This window comes from Pocillopora verrucosa, chromosome 12, assembly GCF_036669915.1.
Source record: "Pocillopora verrucosa isolate sample1 chromosome 12, ASM3666991v2, whole genome shotgun sequence".
Lineage (NCBI taxonomy): Eukaryota > Metazoa > Cnidaria > Anthozoa > Scleractinia > Pocilloporidae > Pocillopora > Pocillopora verrucosa.
Window position 1 is genome coordinate 8,610,615 of NC_089323.1, and position 16,051 is coordinate 8,626,665.

Here is a 16,051-nt window from a genome sequence, read left to right on the forward strand (position 1 = left end):
TTTCTATTACAAATACAAACTTCTTTTGAACTCTAAATATTTAAAATCCTGTACGATACACCTCGGTCGAGTACATTTCAATTGTTCGTTTATTTCATAGCTTCTCATGGCTGACTAAAGCATACTCTCCTAAGCGGAACCAGCGATTCCCTAAAGCAACGTGACCTTGCGGTTGACAAATTAATTTAAAGATATATTTAGCCGACATAACTTGCCCCTGGTTATGTTCTCGAGTGAGGTAGAAATTTTGGACTCTGACAATTACAGCCTCTGGCTGCTTTAAGATATTTGTCAGTAACTTTATGATAAACTATATAAAACTGTGTTGCTCCGTCTCATGTGTCTTCTCTAAACCGGTTAGCAGAAGACGTTTAAGAACCTGTGCAACTCTGACAAAGAGTAGGCAACATAGCTGCTGGCGTCGTGGTGTGGCCTTGCTCCTAAAAAAAATCCTAAATTGGGGGCACCTGCAATGCTTCCCTTTCAAAAATTGTGTAATTACGCTCAGAATATAAGCATCCTGGAATTTGGAAACTATATTTAGATAAAGTATGTAAAGTATGTACAGTGAAACTGATTTTAGAGGCTTGTTTATGAAAATCCAAATAAACCAATTTTACTGGACGTCTTTGTTTCTTCTTTCTTTTTCTGTTCCTCTTCTATCTTTCTGCTTTGTATTTCTTTCAACAAATCTGACTGCTCTTTCATCATTTCGTACATCTTTTGCATTCTGGAGAAAAAAAACAGACCAAACTATTTTTAGCAAAATTATTTACCAAATGCTTTCTTACTGTTTAAGCAGTGCAACTAAATACCCGAAAAATCACTTTCCTTTCCACTGGAGATACAGATGCACAAAATAGCCTTTCTTTTCTCTTGTACCATTTTTGTCGTTCTCACAATCAGCAAAGGATTATTCAAGGTTTAACGTCTGTCGGAATGATAAGTTTTTATTGACTGACTGGAAGAGCCGGATGGGAAGGTCATAACGTACGAACCGAGCGCAACGAGAACCGTGCTGTATAAATTTGAGCCAAATAATTTGTCGTCTTGCCCAACTAAACTATGTCAATAGGCATTGTATATATAACCACTTTGGCGAGCGCTGGACAACTATTCAAAAATTCTGCTTTAGGTAACTTTGAGTCGTATTTTTTTCTTTGATTTAGAACTAGAAACTCATAATTCATCGAAAAGCCCGACTCGTTTTCTCATCTTTTTTTTTCTCCTAGGCCTCCTTCCTCCATTTTAATTTCACGTTCTGGGAAAATTCAAAAGAGCTGTGGGAGTGCAAAACCAGACGTCTTTTTCCGGACTGGCGGCCCACGCTCGCGCGGGGTCGTACAAGTCATATGATAATATCAGTTATTCCCTTTCAACGTATTAAGTGCCTCACGTCGCAGAAGCTCCTTACTTTTCTTCTTGTTTTTGTATTCTCTCCAGAACTTTGACCATTTCCGGTGACATCTCATTAGCTTCTTCCTCGATACTAACTTGAGGTTTATCAAAACCAACGAGGCCATCGATCAACTGAAAAATGTAAGAATGGACAAAATTTTTAACGCATCAAAAGTCTAAGAATAAGAGTGAAATTTTTCCTCATTTGATTTACCTTAAAGAGACTTTCATATTTAAATTTTAGTACCAACCTTTTGTTTAAGTGTCTTAGGATGGTTTGGAAACTCGCTGTACGAGTAAACTTGCACACGTTTCATGATAAACTCTGGGAGAGAATTTTCGATGTCCACAAGCAGCCGAACCTGGGAATTGAAAAACAAAATGTACATTCTTCTAATTTCATCACTTAGGCTAACATGCACCCGAAACAGGGCTACTACGAGAATATTCTTCAACATGATTTATCTTTCAAAAATTATCTTTTCCTTACTTGAAGGACATAACGATCCATAAGCGCATTCTCCTGGATTTTGTCAATATCACCAACAGCCAGACCAACCTGAAAAAGGAGAAATTAAGCAAAATTTATAAAAACGATAACGGTGTAAATCACGTAACAGGCATGAAATAGAATGTACTGCTCACAAGATCTGGATCTCTGCCATTTTTCGAATCTTTCCCCACCAAAGTGCAAATTTTTACTCCTGACCAGTAATTATATATATGGGGGGGGGGGGGTTATTATTGATTTAAAAAGAAATGAAGCACTCGTAAATAGGGTTACAAAAGGAGAAATTTTCTTATTTGCAACTTTCTTCATCAGGGTAAAAAAAGGGAAAAAATGAGGGGTGTCGTCTTACCCCCCCTCCCCCCCCCTCCTGTCTTCTTCCTCTTAGGTGAAGTCATGCAATGTCGCTATGCGAAGAGTCATTAACTCTTTATCTTGTGTGATACCTCGTTTCATCTCATTCCTGAATTATCATAACACATTGAGGATCTGAAATATTCTCAGTGATTAGCCTCACCAGCATGTTCATCATTATGATAGGCATTCCAAGAACAAGCACGATAAACAAAATATTGGTGAGGGTCGAGAAGGCCAGATTATCCCACGGAAGAAAGTTTTCATGGTAATTCATCTCTCCCAAAGTCATCACAAACATCGTCATCATTGAAGTACCAAACTTATCAAATGGAGGCTGTGGAATAGTTTAAACAAAACTTGTGTCATATATGAATAAAGGGGGCAAGTTTCCAAAGAAACTGTGGTGATGCGTCGATGAGGGAGTTTAACAAGATAAATTGGTTTTATCGACAGAGTTGATAATAAAAATTGGCCGCCGTAAACAGTTCCTAAAGCTGACTTTTCCAGTATTGGCCTTTCCTCAGAGAAAATGACTAACAGCTAAAAACGTCAGCTTACGGAAATCCTTTACGGTGGCTAATTTACATATAATTATCAAGTTGATAAAGCCAAATTATCATTGATAGATAATTTTGCTGAAAATCAGCGTGGAATAGAAGGAAGCATTGAGTGTGTATATTTACTTCTACAAAAATTGTCATGTGTATGGCCTCTTCTGTCTGTTCAGCTGCTTTAGAAGTGATAATGTTATTTTTTTGTTCTCAAAACTGTAATAAAAATCCTTCTACAACAAAAGGAAGTAAGCCATAAAAATCTCTCACTTTATTTGTTTCTTCTATGATTCCTAGATTATGTAATAAACTTACATCATTCATGACCAATAAAAATGTTGTCCCAAATGCCATTATAAACAAAATCCAAAGAAGCAGAACCTGCAAAAAATTATGGAAAAATAAGGCTCGACAAACATGAAAAACGTGACCATGACCGTGACGTGACCGCGAAGAAAACAACAGACCTTGATTGCAATGTGTCTGTCGACTGGGTCGTTTCTAGAGAATTTTAGCCTACGAAAGAGGAAGAGCTCTCTAGGAACGTAAAAGTGATAGAGGCTTTTCTTTGCCAATTTTCCTCAGATCAACCGCAACACCTTTGGTCAAGCAATCATATGTTTTTTTCCTCTTTAAGAAGAATTAATGGACATATCTATAACAAGAAAAAACTCAGCGTAGAGGATCCAGTATGATGAAAGTGTTTTTTATGACTTAACTTTAGGGAAATAAGACATAACTGAAACCAGTATTTTGACGTATTTTGAAACAAACCTTTAATAATGTAACAAACATCGTTGACAACATGATGACATATTGACCGTAGGAAGACAGTCTAAGAATGAAAAAAACGGAACGAACTGATTAGTGATCAGAAGTTCTAACGTGTCATCAGTGGCCTTACTGAGCCATGCATTTCAGGAGAAGAATCGTAAGCATGTTAAATGAGAGTATAAAGTTAACTTCCTTTCATTTTATTGCGACATGACCGAAATCGAACTCGATAGGAAATAGTTTCCAGCGGAAATCTTGAGATCTTTATTTTAAACATTCCTTTTGGAACTTACCTTCTAAAGTATAAGATAAGATTCATCCAACCAAAGAATAGAGCAACCGCGCCAACTTCTCTTTTAAAACCAGCTTTACAGTCACAGGGTGGTATGACGTACAGTATTGATGCTATATAACAAACCCATTCCAAGAAGTTACTGACATCTTCCAGGTATGACAGCCGCTGTCAAGAAAAATTTTAAAAAAATTTGAGGCTTTGGCAGATTTTTTTTTTGTGATAAACTATTCCCGTAACAGCGTCTTATTGAAATTTAGGGGGGTTGTCGGATTGTTTTAGAGAAGTAAATTGTCAATATTCTCATGCAGATACAAAAGGGGCACATGATTGTCCCCCCTGTGTAATCCATTAGGTCTAACTAAGCTCCGTAGAACGTTTCATTTATTATTAAGAGTACAGATATAGCTTAAATTATCTTTACGCATTTTCCATAATGCAAATTGTTTCCCGTAAGATGTCTTACCTGATCTAAACTAGCATCATGTGGTTCAGAATTCCTAGATGAATATGGCAAAATACTCATGGGTGTTGACCAAGATTTACTAACCTTATGGTATAAAGAAATGAGTTCCTTTAGAAGATGCCCTGATGCTGTGATTAACACAAAGTAATTAAACACCTGAACTACCTGCGAAATAGTAAGAACAAAATTCCATGAGCACCAAAGTCAATAAGTTATTTCCTTACTTTCCAGTAAAGAGGGAGAAAACTACCTGGAGAAGGGAGGATTTGAGATGAAAAATTACCACATTACCACAAATTCTATTAATGTATCCATTGAGGGTTTGAACATAGCAGACCGACCAGCGGAGCAAATTTGGTAACTCAATTGAATGCTGGAAGGGTGCTCAGAATGAAAATTTAAAAACCATTTCGTTTCCCTTTCACTCATTTTTTTTTTAGTTTCTCCCAATTTGTTCGTCAAGGATGTTTTGTCGGCCATCTTGCATATTAGGGTCTCTATCGCCGGGCTGCATGTAACTTGTGATACGTTTCGACCATATCAAGTGCACCTACATGGACATAACTTCGACTCGGGATAATACACTTACCACATTGGAAAAAGTACATTGGAATTCATCTCTATTCTAGAAGACAAAAGAATGAGAAAACAAATTGTCCCATCTCCTCGTGTATCTTGGAAAAGACAACATTAGTATTATCAACTGAGTTGATAACGTAAATTGGCCACCGTAAAGAGTTTAAAATCTGACGTTTCGTACGTTAGCCCCTCCACAGAGCTTTTAAACGTTTTACGGTGGCCAATTTACGTTATCAACTCAGTTGATAAATTACCTTGTTATACTCTCCCACCGACTCAGCACCATAGTTTCTTTAGAAATTTACCCCCTTTATTTTTTGGCAGTCTTCAAAGGAAATATAATTTTACACAGCTTAGAAGTTGAACGTTTCTCTGTAGCGTAGACAAAGGAAAATTCTAGGTAACCCGTAGGGCCTCGAAGCTCAGACTCTCAGGGCTCGTTAATGATTAAACAAAGGCCAACTTAAGCCGTGGTTTCTAGGCAATCAATACGCCTCAAAAAAACATACCTATTAGGGTTATCATGTTTGATATTGAGAAGGATCTTTGTTCGAATAAAAATACATAGGTTTTTTTCATGTAAATTGTCAAATTCATTGAATTGTTTTATAGCCTGCAAAGCTTACCTCGTTGGGATTGGAAGAGTTAAAACCACACAAATTATCTTCATGTGTTCGCGTGTACACGGCTAAGGTGGTCAGCGGTACAATAAAGAGGAGGTAGGTCAACAGGTTGACTGCGAATGTCATCCAGCCAAACTTCTTCCTGGAAACACATGAAAGAGCATTATTATTACCCTGTAGAATAAAAGTGAACAGTGCAGTCCATGACGTTATTTTTAATACTTTTGAATCCAGATCTTTTCCTGTTGAGGTGGGTTTTAAAAGTTGAGGTGATTCATGATGCAAGTCCTTGGAGGGTGGACATAAGTTCAATTTACTGCATCAATGCATGCATGTACTGCATCAATAAAATATTTGAACTAACCAAGTCCTGTATTTGAGCGATTTCAAGATGGATGTAATAAAGTGGTAATTGAACCTCGTGTCGTGCAATTTTGGTCTGAAATCATACTTGTGATTTCAAATCGAACTCGCGCTGCGCGCTTTATTGATGCAGTACTGAGCTAGTTTGAAATTAAATTCATCTTTTTTGGGGGGGGAAAAAGTAAGAGTTTGGAAACAAAAGTTGCAATATTTGCCACATGATACTCTTTGTCTTTCATTTTCCTGCAATTTGATCGGTTACTTTTAACAAGCCTTGAAATCTGATTGGTTGTTTTGTTTTAGTGTAGCCTCCTCGTTGGCTGGGAAAAAGATGCGATTTAAAACAAAAATTGGTGCGATTCGCGAATAAATCGCACTAATTAGGACCAATCATATTACAGAGAACACCAGTGATTTCAAAATGGGTGTAATAAAAAGTTAAATGACACGCCGTGATGTAGTATCATCACCACACACCAAGTAAAATAACCGTACAGTGGTGTATACGCTTAGGGTTACTACAATTGCAGTATTGAAGTGCTTTTTTCCCCAATGGTTTTATTTCCAATAACAAACTTACTGTATATAATATGTAACTGATGGAGAAAAATTTTAAATAGTCAGGGTTGAGATCCTTTAATCATTTTACCCTCCTCGTACCATTTAGTATTCAGCAAATGAAAGCTGATAGGATGCGTTAGGCATCTCTCTCTGCGATGAATCGCCATGGTCTGAAATATAAAAAGAAAAGCATCTCTAGAACATGGCTGATATTTGGTTATTTTTACATGAACATTTACCTAAAAAAACTCGTAACCCACATGAACACGTTTTTGTGATGCTTTTTTTGACGTCTATGAAGAGAGGTGTTCACATTCGTTGGACATATGCATGAAAGAAGAAAAACTTTGAATTGCCTTAAATAAAGAGCAATATCGTCGTTAGACATTAAGAGATTTCAAGGGATTAAGGTATATATTACGTAAATACCCTGTATCTTGCGGGCAAGGGCTACCTACAGCACTGCAAAAGTATTTTGTACGTATTCGAATAGATAGTAGCTGTACATTACTTCGCAGAAATGGTAAAACTGCACCAACAATGTCTCTTTTACCTCTATTAAAGCCAATGAGTTCATTTCAGATCGTTTCATCTCCACAGTTTCGACTTTAAGACTGTCTTTTGATGAATCCTAAAATAATATTTCATTCACTGATTTTGAAATTGATATATAAAACAAACAAGGACTCATGGGTATATTGGCGTGGTAGTGGTTTGATAGGATATTTTTTATTACGTTTTTCAATTATTCCTTCAAAGCTGTAATGTTTAAAAATATTCGAAATAAAAATTTTTCCTCTGGCTATATCTCAGCCATATATCCCTAGCCCTACGTTATTCTCCTTTACTAAATCTTTAAACATTTATAAATATTTTTAGTTTTTTTGGCAGAGAGCGACAAAGAAGATAGAGCAACCGATATCATATGAAATAGCGGAAATCTAAAACTGGAGTATTCTTAAATAATATTCATTTGACTTCAATGTCCCTTCAAGCCACAGCTTTGAGTTTTAACCTAGAACTTATCATTTGCACAGGCTAACCATTGGTGGATGTGCAGGAGGCAAACAGTTCTCTAGAAAGTGAGAAAAATGTTGCCGTTATGTCTTCTATCCGTTTCTATTCTATTACCTTTTCTCCGGTATCGGTGGTTCTTCGTGATTTTATTTCGGGTTCTTCAAATTTTCCTTGAATCAAACCAAGGTCATAATTGATCTGTAATCGATAAGAAAGGATCGAAAAATGTTGAATTAATAGCAGGGTGACGTGAGCCAAATTGCAGCCTTACAACAAGGAAGAAAGGCCGATAGTTTGCTCTGTTAGCGTTTAAGGACTGTCAATCCATCAATCTAGCAACTGATTCATCCTTAATTTGTCGCCTCAACCATGTCCGTTAAAACCACTTACCACTGCAACAAAATCTTAGATAAAGGTCTGACTTACGTGCTCCAAACATATTATTTTCTCCAAAATGTAAGGAAATGAAAACAAACAAACAAAACAAACCAAGACAGTAGAAATCAAACTGCAGTTTTACTTTTACCTTGCCCGGCGGGGTAACATTTAATAATGAAAGATTGCCTTTAGTCTTACCTTGTAATTCATGCTGTTTTGATCTCCAGTCTCTGTTACAAGCTGATCCAAAATCCGCTACAAGGAAAGAAGGCCCTATGAAACCGTGATACCACATACACTCTAGCTTACCAATCGATATTAGGTGTGCAGTGAAAGAAGCAACTTCTTTACCCTTAAAATTACCAAGAGAAAATAAAGTGTCAAGAGATTATAATCTCTTGAAACTGTCTATATTCTCTTTGAATTAATAATACCACAAAATCTTTAAATGTATTTAACAGTTTGCAATTCTATCGAAATATAGTTACCACTAAGGCATCTGGCATATCTTCTACGAGATTTTGTAGCAGCGGAACCACGCCTGTTGAACACGTTGTCAGAACCTCTCTCCATCTATTTAACGAGAGGGAAAAAACAGAAAGTAAACACTAAATTGATAGTTGTTGTAATATATAGATTAAACAAAGCCAAAAATTGTTGTTTTTACTGTATATTGCGCACATGAAAGACAGTTATGCGCATAGACGCAAAGAAAGAGCCTTGAATGTCAGTAATATTGTAACTCAGGGGCTGTTCATTGGAATACCTTAAGTCAAAACACCCAAGAGGAGATTACATAATCTTTCCGCGAGCCGTACGCATTTAAAAAACGTCTCTGTTTGAATCAATATTTTACGTAGTTTTCAATTTTCAAATCTCTTTGTTGGAAGTATCAATATCATCCCGCATCTCTTCATCATGGCTATTTCCATGGGGTTTTCAAGTGAAGTAACCACAGATTTAGTTTTTCATGACTTCAAAACTGTTAAATGATTTATGAATACTAAACTTTTAAGGCATACCCATGAGGTGAAAAACTATAGGTGGGTCTACCAATTCCAAAAAGCTTTTGTCCAGTGGTCTGGGAACTACTATGCTTTCTAATAATATTGTTATATTTCTGTCGATGTAACTCACTGCTAAAATGCCCTTAGACTGATTGAGCACTTTTAAAAATTGTTTCAAGAAATCATCTTAAAGATATCGCTTTAGCAGCATGCATTTCACCTGTCATTTCCGGCAATCGTCATGACAACGTCGCTCCTCTTTTCTTTAACAGCAGCGTCCAGAATGTTATCATTTGTGTTGTTACGTGTGACTTCCGCTTTGCTATCAGACAACAATAAGCTCACCACAGAAGCGTGACCGTTGATAGCCGCGATATGTAACGCCGTGTTCTGTGAAAAGTAACAGCACAGAGTAGGAACGGAAAGTATGAGGTGACGAAATCAAAGGAGACAAGGGTGATTAAATAAAATGCCGCACTTGAGCTAAACATGACCATTTCTCGCACCTAACACGTATACCAAATTTACCAAATGAATAGATTTTTTTAATGAAGCACGACAAGCGAATCAACTGAGGAATACTTAGTTGAGCGTAAAGTTTTCGCGAATGTGATCTTAAGGCGATGACGTCCTCGGCCTTACCCTAACTTAAAAATGATTTAGGTTGAGGTCCTCGAGAGCCGCCAGGTAAAGTACGAGGTGGCAGGAAATGCTATTAATCCATCCACGTGTAGGCTAGTCCATCTCAGGTTATTCAAAATCTCAGCCCAACCGTTGGCATTCTACTGGCACACTGATTGGCAGAAAACACGGTAGTGGCAAGTAATCACATCAGTCAAGTTTTTAAAAAAAATTGTGGGTGTGCTACCTTATTTTTTTCTACCATGTTTATACAATCCTCGAACTTCTGAAGAATCGCTTCACAGCATCTCGTGGATCCCTTAGAAGCCGCTAAATGTAATGGAGATCGGTCTTGTTGATCCCTATGAATTTCAAAAAGTAAATGATTCGTTATCTCGACTTTTTTCACCCGTTATTCGCCCAAACCGTGGTAAATTAAGTTCTGCTACCAACTCTCACTAGCTGTCCTAGCTGTCATTAGCTGCTTCCGCTCATAAACTTTCGCCATCGATATCTGCTTGATATGAACTTAATATGAGCGTTTTGACTAACAACTGAGGAATTCCTCAATCATACTCACGTACTTCTCAATGGTTGCTCCTAATCTCAAAAGCACTTCTGCTGAAAGATCGTGCCCCTCCATGCATGCAAAGTGCAGGGCAGTTTTTCCTTGACTGTTTTGTAGATTTAGAATTCGAGCATTCTGTCGATTCATCAGTTTTTCTATCGCTTCTGTCTTGCCATATCTATCGAGCGAAAAAATTATATGATCAGCGACCAAGATAAAGCCCCATAAATATAATAAAACATATTTTGGAGTGATGTTTTAACCCCGTCAGTTTGCTTACAAAAACAAGATCCAAGTAAATCTACAACTTCAGTACACATCCAAGCTACGAAAGGATGAAAACTCCCCGGCTGAGCTTGCAGGTTTTGATATGTAAAAGAAGGTTGTTACCAATGCCAAATTGTTTCTGAAGTTTCAAACTACATTGCAGTCTTGCCTTAAGGATATTAAATCCTTCTTGTTAGATATCCTTCTGTAAGTCAGAGATTCAAAGATTCGTCAGGTAGCTCAAGCTATGTCAATCGGTTTAACAGTCGCCGTTTTCATCTAAATGCAAAAAGACGTTTGTTCCGAGAAAAAATTTCGCAGACACATACCTGCCAGCCACGTGTATGGGTGTTTCCAAGGAATCTGATGTCACACTTGCAGCTGTCTTGTTTTTCGCTACAAAAAGCTCCAAAGTCTACAGAAAACCAAAGTGTTCGTCATCGTTAAAGGAAATCAGTTTTTTTTTTACGCAGGATATGTGCCTTGTATAAAATACAATTTCTCACCGCAATGTTTCCCTTCATGGCTGCATAATGTACAGCTGAGTAACCACTCACATCTTTCTCAGTGATGAGGGACATCACCGCTGGACTCTAAAAACAACGGAAGAAAAACTCGAAACAGTGTGAATGCGTCCCCATGATATGATATACCACAGACGTAAGATATTATGAACTATCTAGTAACAGAACCTAATTTTTAACATGCAAATAAGCAGATAAAAAATCTTAATCAGATGTACAGTTACCACATTGGTTCTACTATCACACTGCCCCTCTCCCTAACGCCACGATGAATTTCCGCTATCAGATGTTACTCTGTTTATGTGTTTGTTTCTGGTCATCTGATGTCTGGATTTGGTTTTATTATTCAACAATCATTTACCAAAGTGGAGGTGAATGATGGCGGATACCGTCATACTGAGCCACGAAGAGGCGAGGTAAATATCCACTACTTTCACCGACTTTGAGGTGACTAATTGTTTTAGTCACACACTTGTCTATACCACACAGACTAAAAATAGTTTATTTCTTTCAATATACCGACAAATTGTCAGAAATTAAACTCTTGCCGCGCAATTTTGTCTCATCGGCTGCTCGGAGGATGAATAGTACTTGCTATTTACTTCCAAACTAACCAATCAGCGCGCGCGAAAAGCAGTATTGATGTGGTATACACAGAAGTTGTTCATTCATAAACCCAGAGTACATAGCTTGGGTCGACGAAGCTTTTTTTGTTAGTTTTGAGCTCTCATGGAGAACTAAACAGACCTGAGAAAGCACACTGTTTTTATAGTTCCTTAACTGACCTGAAGAAGATTTTCTATGACGCGAGGATGGCCCACAGCGACGTGTAACACAGACCGCAACTCAGTGTCCCGGATAGTGACGTCAGCACCACGTTCCATGAGTAGTGTAACAGCATCAAAAGCACCATTTTCGGCTGCCATGAACAATGGTGTACGTCTCTCGTCAGACTTGGGATCTACCATCGCCTCCTGCATAAAATTGAGGTTACCCCATACAAGGAAAGATGAATATATTTGTGCTAAATTGCTTTTCAAAATAGCATATATTTATTGAAACAAATGCCTCCTAAATAGATAAAATACAGCAGGTAATCATTAACTAAGTGATTACCTACCGTAGATTATCTATCTAATTTATCTGATTAACAAAAAAAAAATGACCTTCTCGAGGAGGAAGTTAACAATGTGAGCATGGTTTCGTCTGGCAGCCATATGAAGTGGTGTCCGTCCTCTGGAGTCAACAAGAGTTATTCGGCAGAGCGCCGGGTCTGTACTGACGAGATATTCAACTATCGGTATGGATCCCATTTCACACGCTATGTGAAAGGCTGTTTCCCTGTTTAGTTTCTGTGGTGTTTACATGCGGAAAAATGTGGACATAGATCATTAAGGCTACATCTCTTGGTAAGTATGGGAGAAACAGAAGACACGTAAGTGATGATCCTCTGGCAAAATATTTAAAGTAGTAATGAAGGAATTGTAATAGATAATGGCAGGCTGATTTTGTAACTATGAAAAGTTTTTTAGCATGTAATTTTTAAATACAGCCATGGAGCAGTAAATGTTACTTACCCTGGGCTGTCTTATCCTCACTCCATATTCAATGCAGTGTTTAACGACCTAAAAATCGATTCAAATTAAAGATTACGTTCTCTTTTGATAAAATCAAACGAGGGGATCAACATGGCGCAAGATATCTTGCTATTCGCTAGACTATGATTAATGAGAGTGTGCTCCCTTAAAAAGAACTACTGCGCAATCCAATTTTTTGCAAAAATCAGGTATAAACTAAAGTTATCTGTTTAAGGGTAGGAAGCTACGTTTGGTTCGTTAGCGCCCATATATTCAATTAGCCTATTGTTTCCTGTACTAGGTTTGTGGAATGCGCCTTTACGCGTGTAATTTATTCGAATGCTCTCGCTGCTTCGACAGTTTAAATTGCCTGTTTTGGCAGGACCGTTTTTCAGTTCGTTTTGGTTTTCTTGGAAACGCAACTGCAGTATACAGAACAGTTTATGAGGCCATTTCCAAGGCCGTGACAAATGTAAGTGTTAAATTTTTGGCGAATGTCTATTTAGGTTTTGTCTCGCTTTCAGCTTGGGGTTTTTCTTTACTCTAACGATTGTTTAAATGTATACTTCTTTCAGTTTTAACCGCACGCTACGCTACGCTACGGTATCGCTCTACCGCAAGGTATCTTCGCACTGCTGGTCGAGTCAATAAAGATTAAATGCGTGTTAAAATGTCATTCCTGCTGTCGGCATCGAATCCACTGTGTTGGCGGTTATATCAGGAATGTTTAGAAACCAAGGATTTCAGATTAGGGGATTTTACTGCACAAGCTAGAACGTTTGAATCAGTCGACCTCACGACAGCTTAAAGGTCTAAAAGGTGCATGCTTACCGCAAGTACACCACTGTTCACAGCCAGATGAAGGAGACTGCTGCCATCAATATCAACCTCATATAAAAAGTCGTCAACCGTCCCTTGTTGTCGCGCTGTTATGGAAAAAAAACCCGTTCACTTAGTAACAGGTTCAAAATTTAGAATATACATTAAAGAGATTATAAGCTTTATTATAATCTCTTGAAAGCAGTGAATAAGTTGTAAGCAAAGTACCATGATTCAAGAGGAATTCAGCTGATTTCCCGGCGCCTCTTTCCATCGCATGAGCCAACGGCGTCATTCGGTCATCGTCGAGGCTTTTTGTGTCTCCTGAATTATCAATCTGACAACGAAAAAAAATCATTTGAATAAATATAGATATGGTGGTCTACATAACCTTAATATCAATGTTCTTTTTGAATTGTCTACGGAAAGGTTAGTTCTAAATTAAAGAGGAGAAATTATGATGTTGTTTTGAGTCAATTAAATTCTGCTAAGTTGAGTAAACGTTTTCCCTTTTTGTTTTTGTTTTGATTTCGTTAATTTTTTTCGTTTTTTGTTTTGTTTCAAGTTTTTGCGATTTGTTTTGTTTCTGATGCTAATAGCTCTAGTGATAAAGTTCAGCTGTCTGATTTTTCCCAGAGGAAGCTTGAGTGGCGTCTTCTATACAGAGAGAAAGTGAAGAGGAAACAATAAGAAATAGGGGATTTACGAAAGAGGAAGGACGAGATAGAAGGAAAAGTTTCAAACCTCGCGCTATTTTTCTTTTCGAAAAGAGGTTCGCTTTTCTCTATGAAAACGGCATTGAAAGTAGGCGTATATGGTTATAACAGGTGTCGTGCTATATGATTCTCTTGAAGAACCTTACCAGTATTTGACAAATTTTTTCGTTATCCATTTCAGCAGCAAGGTGCAGGGGTGTACATGAGTTACGGCCCGGAGCGTTTGCATCTGCACGGCCCTGTTGTAGTAAGGTCTAGAAAAAATCCGTCAACTTATTAGTTGTTCGGCAATGTCATCTCATCAGTACAAAAATTACAAGATCTATAATAAAAACGTTTAATTTCTACCAGTGCATGTGAAGTAAAAAGTTTGCGAGGTTCTCGTTTCTTTGCCATGCGTTTCATACGCCCCTGCGCTCGAATGTGCAAGAAATAAAATCAACGAAGTTTTGTTATTGTTAGTTAACAATTGTACATAGGTCTATTCATCAATGACCGTTACACAATAAAAAAGAAGAAAAACTGCAAAATGAGAGCGAAGTTTAAGTTCTGTCTAAAACAGCACAAACACTCATTACGATGTTAGCGTTTTACTATCCTTAAGTGTAGCATTACTTGGAAACAACTGAATGCATAGAGTATCGAATGCAAAACCTGATGAGGCTTAAGATTTCTTCGAGTATATTCCAGGAAAAGTTGCTAACTCGTATGCTTAAAGTCTGGCGGTTAGAAAGAACGTTCCACGGAGGCTCATGACTCAAATATGAATATCATTGGACATTGTTGTTGATACTTACTAATACCAGTCTTTCGCTTCCGACACGAATGGCAGTGTGCAGTGTAGTATCTCCTGCGTCATCCTTCCTGGTGACGTCTGCGCCACATTCTAGAAGCCTGTCAACAATCTTAAATTGTTTTGAGAGAATGGCGGTGTGCAGAGGAGTTTTTCCTGACTTGTCTCCGTTGTTGATCGCTGATAAAAAAAATTAGATATTCGATTGATGGCTTGATAATCCAAAAAGAAAACAGTTCATCACAAACCTCAAGAGAACTTCAGCAGTAGACTACTTGATCTGTCCTTCAAACGAATCAAAATGGCCTCAGCAAGATGAACGCAAGAAGGATAGCATGGGCGGGGGGAAGAAGGTCCCCTCGCACGAAATGAAGAAAAATTCACGCGTAATATAAATAAAAGGGAAAGCTTCAAATCTCCCTTCTTATGCACAAGGTTTCATGGAAATCTTGTGGTTTTAACGAAATAAAAGAAAAATTGAGGGTTACGCATACATCAGCAAATAAATCACGCCTCACGCTGGTTCATAAATTCACGAATCATGCTTCTCTTTCTATAAAGTTCACGCGTCACATATTAATTTTGGCCTTAATCACGCGGCACGTATAAACCCTTCGCCACCCTCCGCAAGGGGACTATTTCTTCTTTAACCTTTGAAATTAAATTAAACATAGAGATCGTTTTTCAGCCACAATAATCGATGGAAATGGATCCACTTTCAGAAGGAAACATACCTGACTTTATCAAAGAATGTCCGAACACTGGCTAAATACAGCTTCCTTGTTTATTTACCACCCACTGACAAGTTTTTCATACCACAAAAATCAATTTTCATACGAAGCTATGATTCCAGGATGACTGATGTAAGCAGAATTTAGGATAGGAATAATGCAATCATACTGGGAAATTGATTTACTGCTTACCTCCGCCTCTAGCCAACAATTTCTCTACCTCTTCCACTTCTCCCTCCAAAATCAGCTTGTGAAGTCTCGTAGATTTATCCCCTAAGATATTTTCCTAAAATCAAAGAGCCAGGAAGAAAGTTGACATGTGTTCGGTTGTTAATCTCGGTCCCAGATCCTATCGTGTAACAGTAACTGAAATGTACAACCGCTTGGCCGTGAATGGTTTAGATACGAGACTAGTTGGTTTTTTGGGCGCTTAATGAAAATATGACAGCGGGACCAAGAAAAGGAGCTTATTCCCTTCAAAGATCCTTGACCAGCCAGCTATGCAGCCACACTTGCTGAATACGAAATCTTATCATGATACAGATGTCAACCGCATGTATA

General features: G+C 37.8%; 1 protein-coding gene across 5 annotated transcripts in view; it reads right to left on the reverse strand.

Annotated features, from left to right (window-relative positions):
* Positions 1 to 71: 71 nt before the first annotated feature.
* LOC131774313 (transient receptor potential cation channel subfamily A member 1) overlaps positions 72 to 16,051 on the reverse strand; it is a 25,148-nt gene continuing 9,168 nt past the window's right edge. For all 5 annotated transcript variants that reach the window (XM_059090325.2, XM_059090323.2, XM_059090322.2 and 2 more), the window contains 29 exons: positions 15,683 to 15,776; positions 14,764 to 14,939; positions 14,113 to 14,220; positions 13,479 to 13,587; positions 13,263 to 13,357; positions 12,432 to 12,479; positions 12,021 to 12,206; positions 11,640 to 11,828; positions 10,837 to 10,923; positions 10,660 to 10,745; positions 10,080 to 10,241; positions 9,743 to 9,857; positions 9,095 to 9,264; positions 8,356 to 8,440; positions 8,066 to 8,122; positions 7,604 to 7,687; positions 7,026 to 7,103; positions 6,572 to 6,642; positions 5,552 to 5,690; positions 4,936 to 4,971; positions 4,431 to 4,511; positions 3,882 to 4,048; positions 3,589 to 3,649; positions 3,130 to 3,195; positions 2,424 to 2,597; positions 1,889 to 1,957; positions 1,650 to 1,760; positions 1,415 to 1,530; positions 72 to 730 (listed from right to left, as the gene is read on the reverse strand). In XM_059090325.2, the coding sequence (XP_058946308.2) occupies positions 592 to 730; positions 1,415 to 1,530; positions 1,650 to 1,760; positions 1,889 to 1,957; positions 2,424 to 2,597; positions 3,130 to 3,195; positions 3,589 to 3,649; positions 3,882 to 4,048; positions 4,431 to 4,511; positions 4,936 to 4,971; positions 5,552 to 5,690; positions 6,572 to 6,642; positions 7,026 to 7,103; positions 7,604 to 7,687; positions 8,066 to 8,122; positions 8,356 to 8,440; positions 9,095 to 9,264; positions 9,743 to 9,857; positions 10,080 to 10,241; positions 10,660 to 10,745; positions 10,837 to 10,923; positions 11,640 to 11,828; positions 12,021 to 12,206; positions 12,432 to 12,479; positions 13,263 to 13,357; positions 13,479 to 13,587; positions 14,113 to 14,220; positions 14,764 to 14,939; positions 15,683 to 15,776 (3,159 nt within the window). In that variant the 3' untranslated portion in view covers positions 72 to 591. The remainder of the gene's footprint in view (positions 731 to 1,414; positions 1,531 to 1,649; positions 1,761 to 1,888; positions 1,958 to 2,423; positions 2,598 to 3,129; positions 3,196 to 3,588; positions 3,650 to 3,881; positions 4,049 to 4,430; positions 4,512 to 4,935; positions 4,972 to 5,551; positions 5,691 to 6,571; positions 6,643 to 7,025; positions 7,104 to 7,603; positions 7,688 to 8,065; positions 8,123 to 8,355; positions 8,441 to 9,094; positions 9,265 to 9,742; positions 9,858 to 10,079; positions 10,242 to 10,659; positions 10,746 to 10,836; positions 10,924 to 11,639; positions 11,829 to 12,020; positions 12,207 to 12,431; positions 12,480 to 13,262; positions 13,358 to 13,478; positions 13,588 to 14,112; positions 14,221 to 14,763; positions 14,940 to 15,682; positions 15,777 to 16,051) is intronic.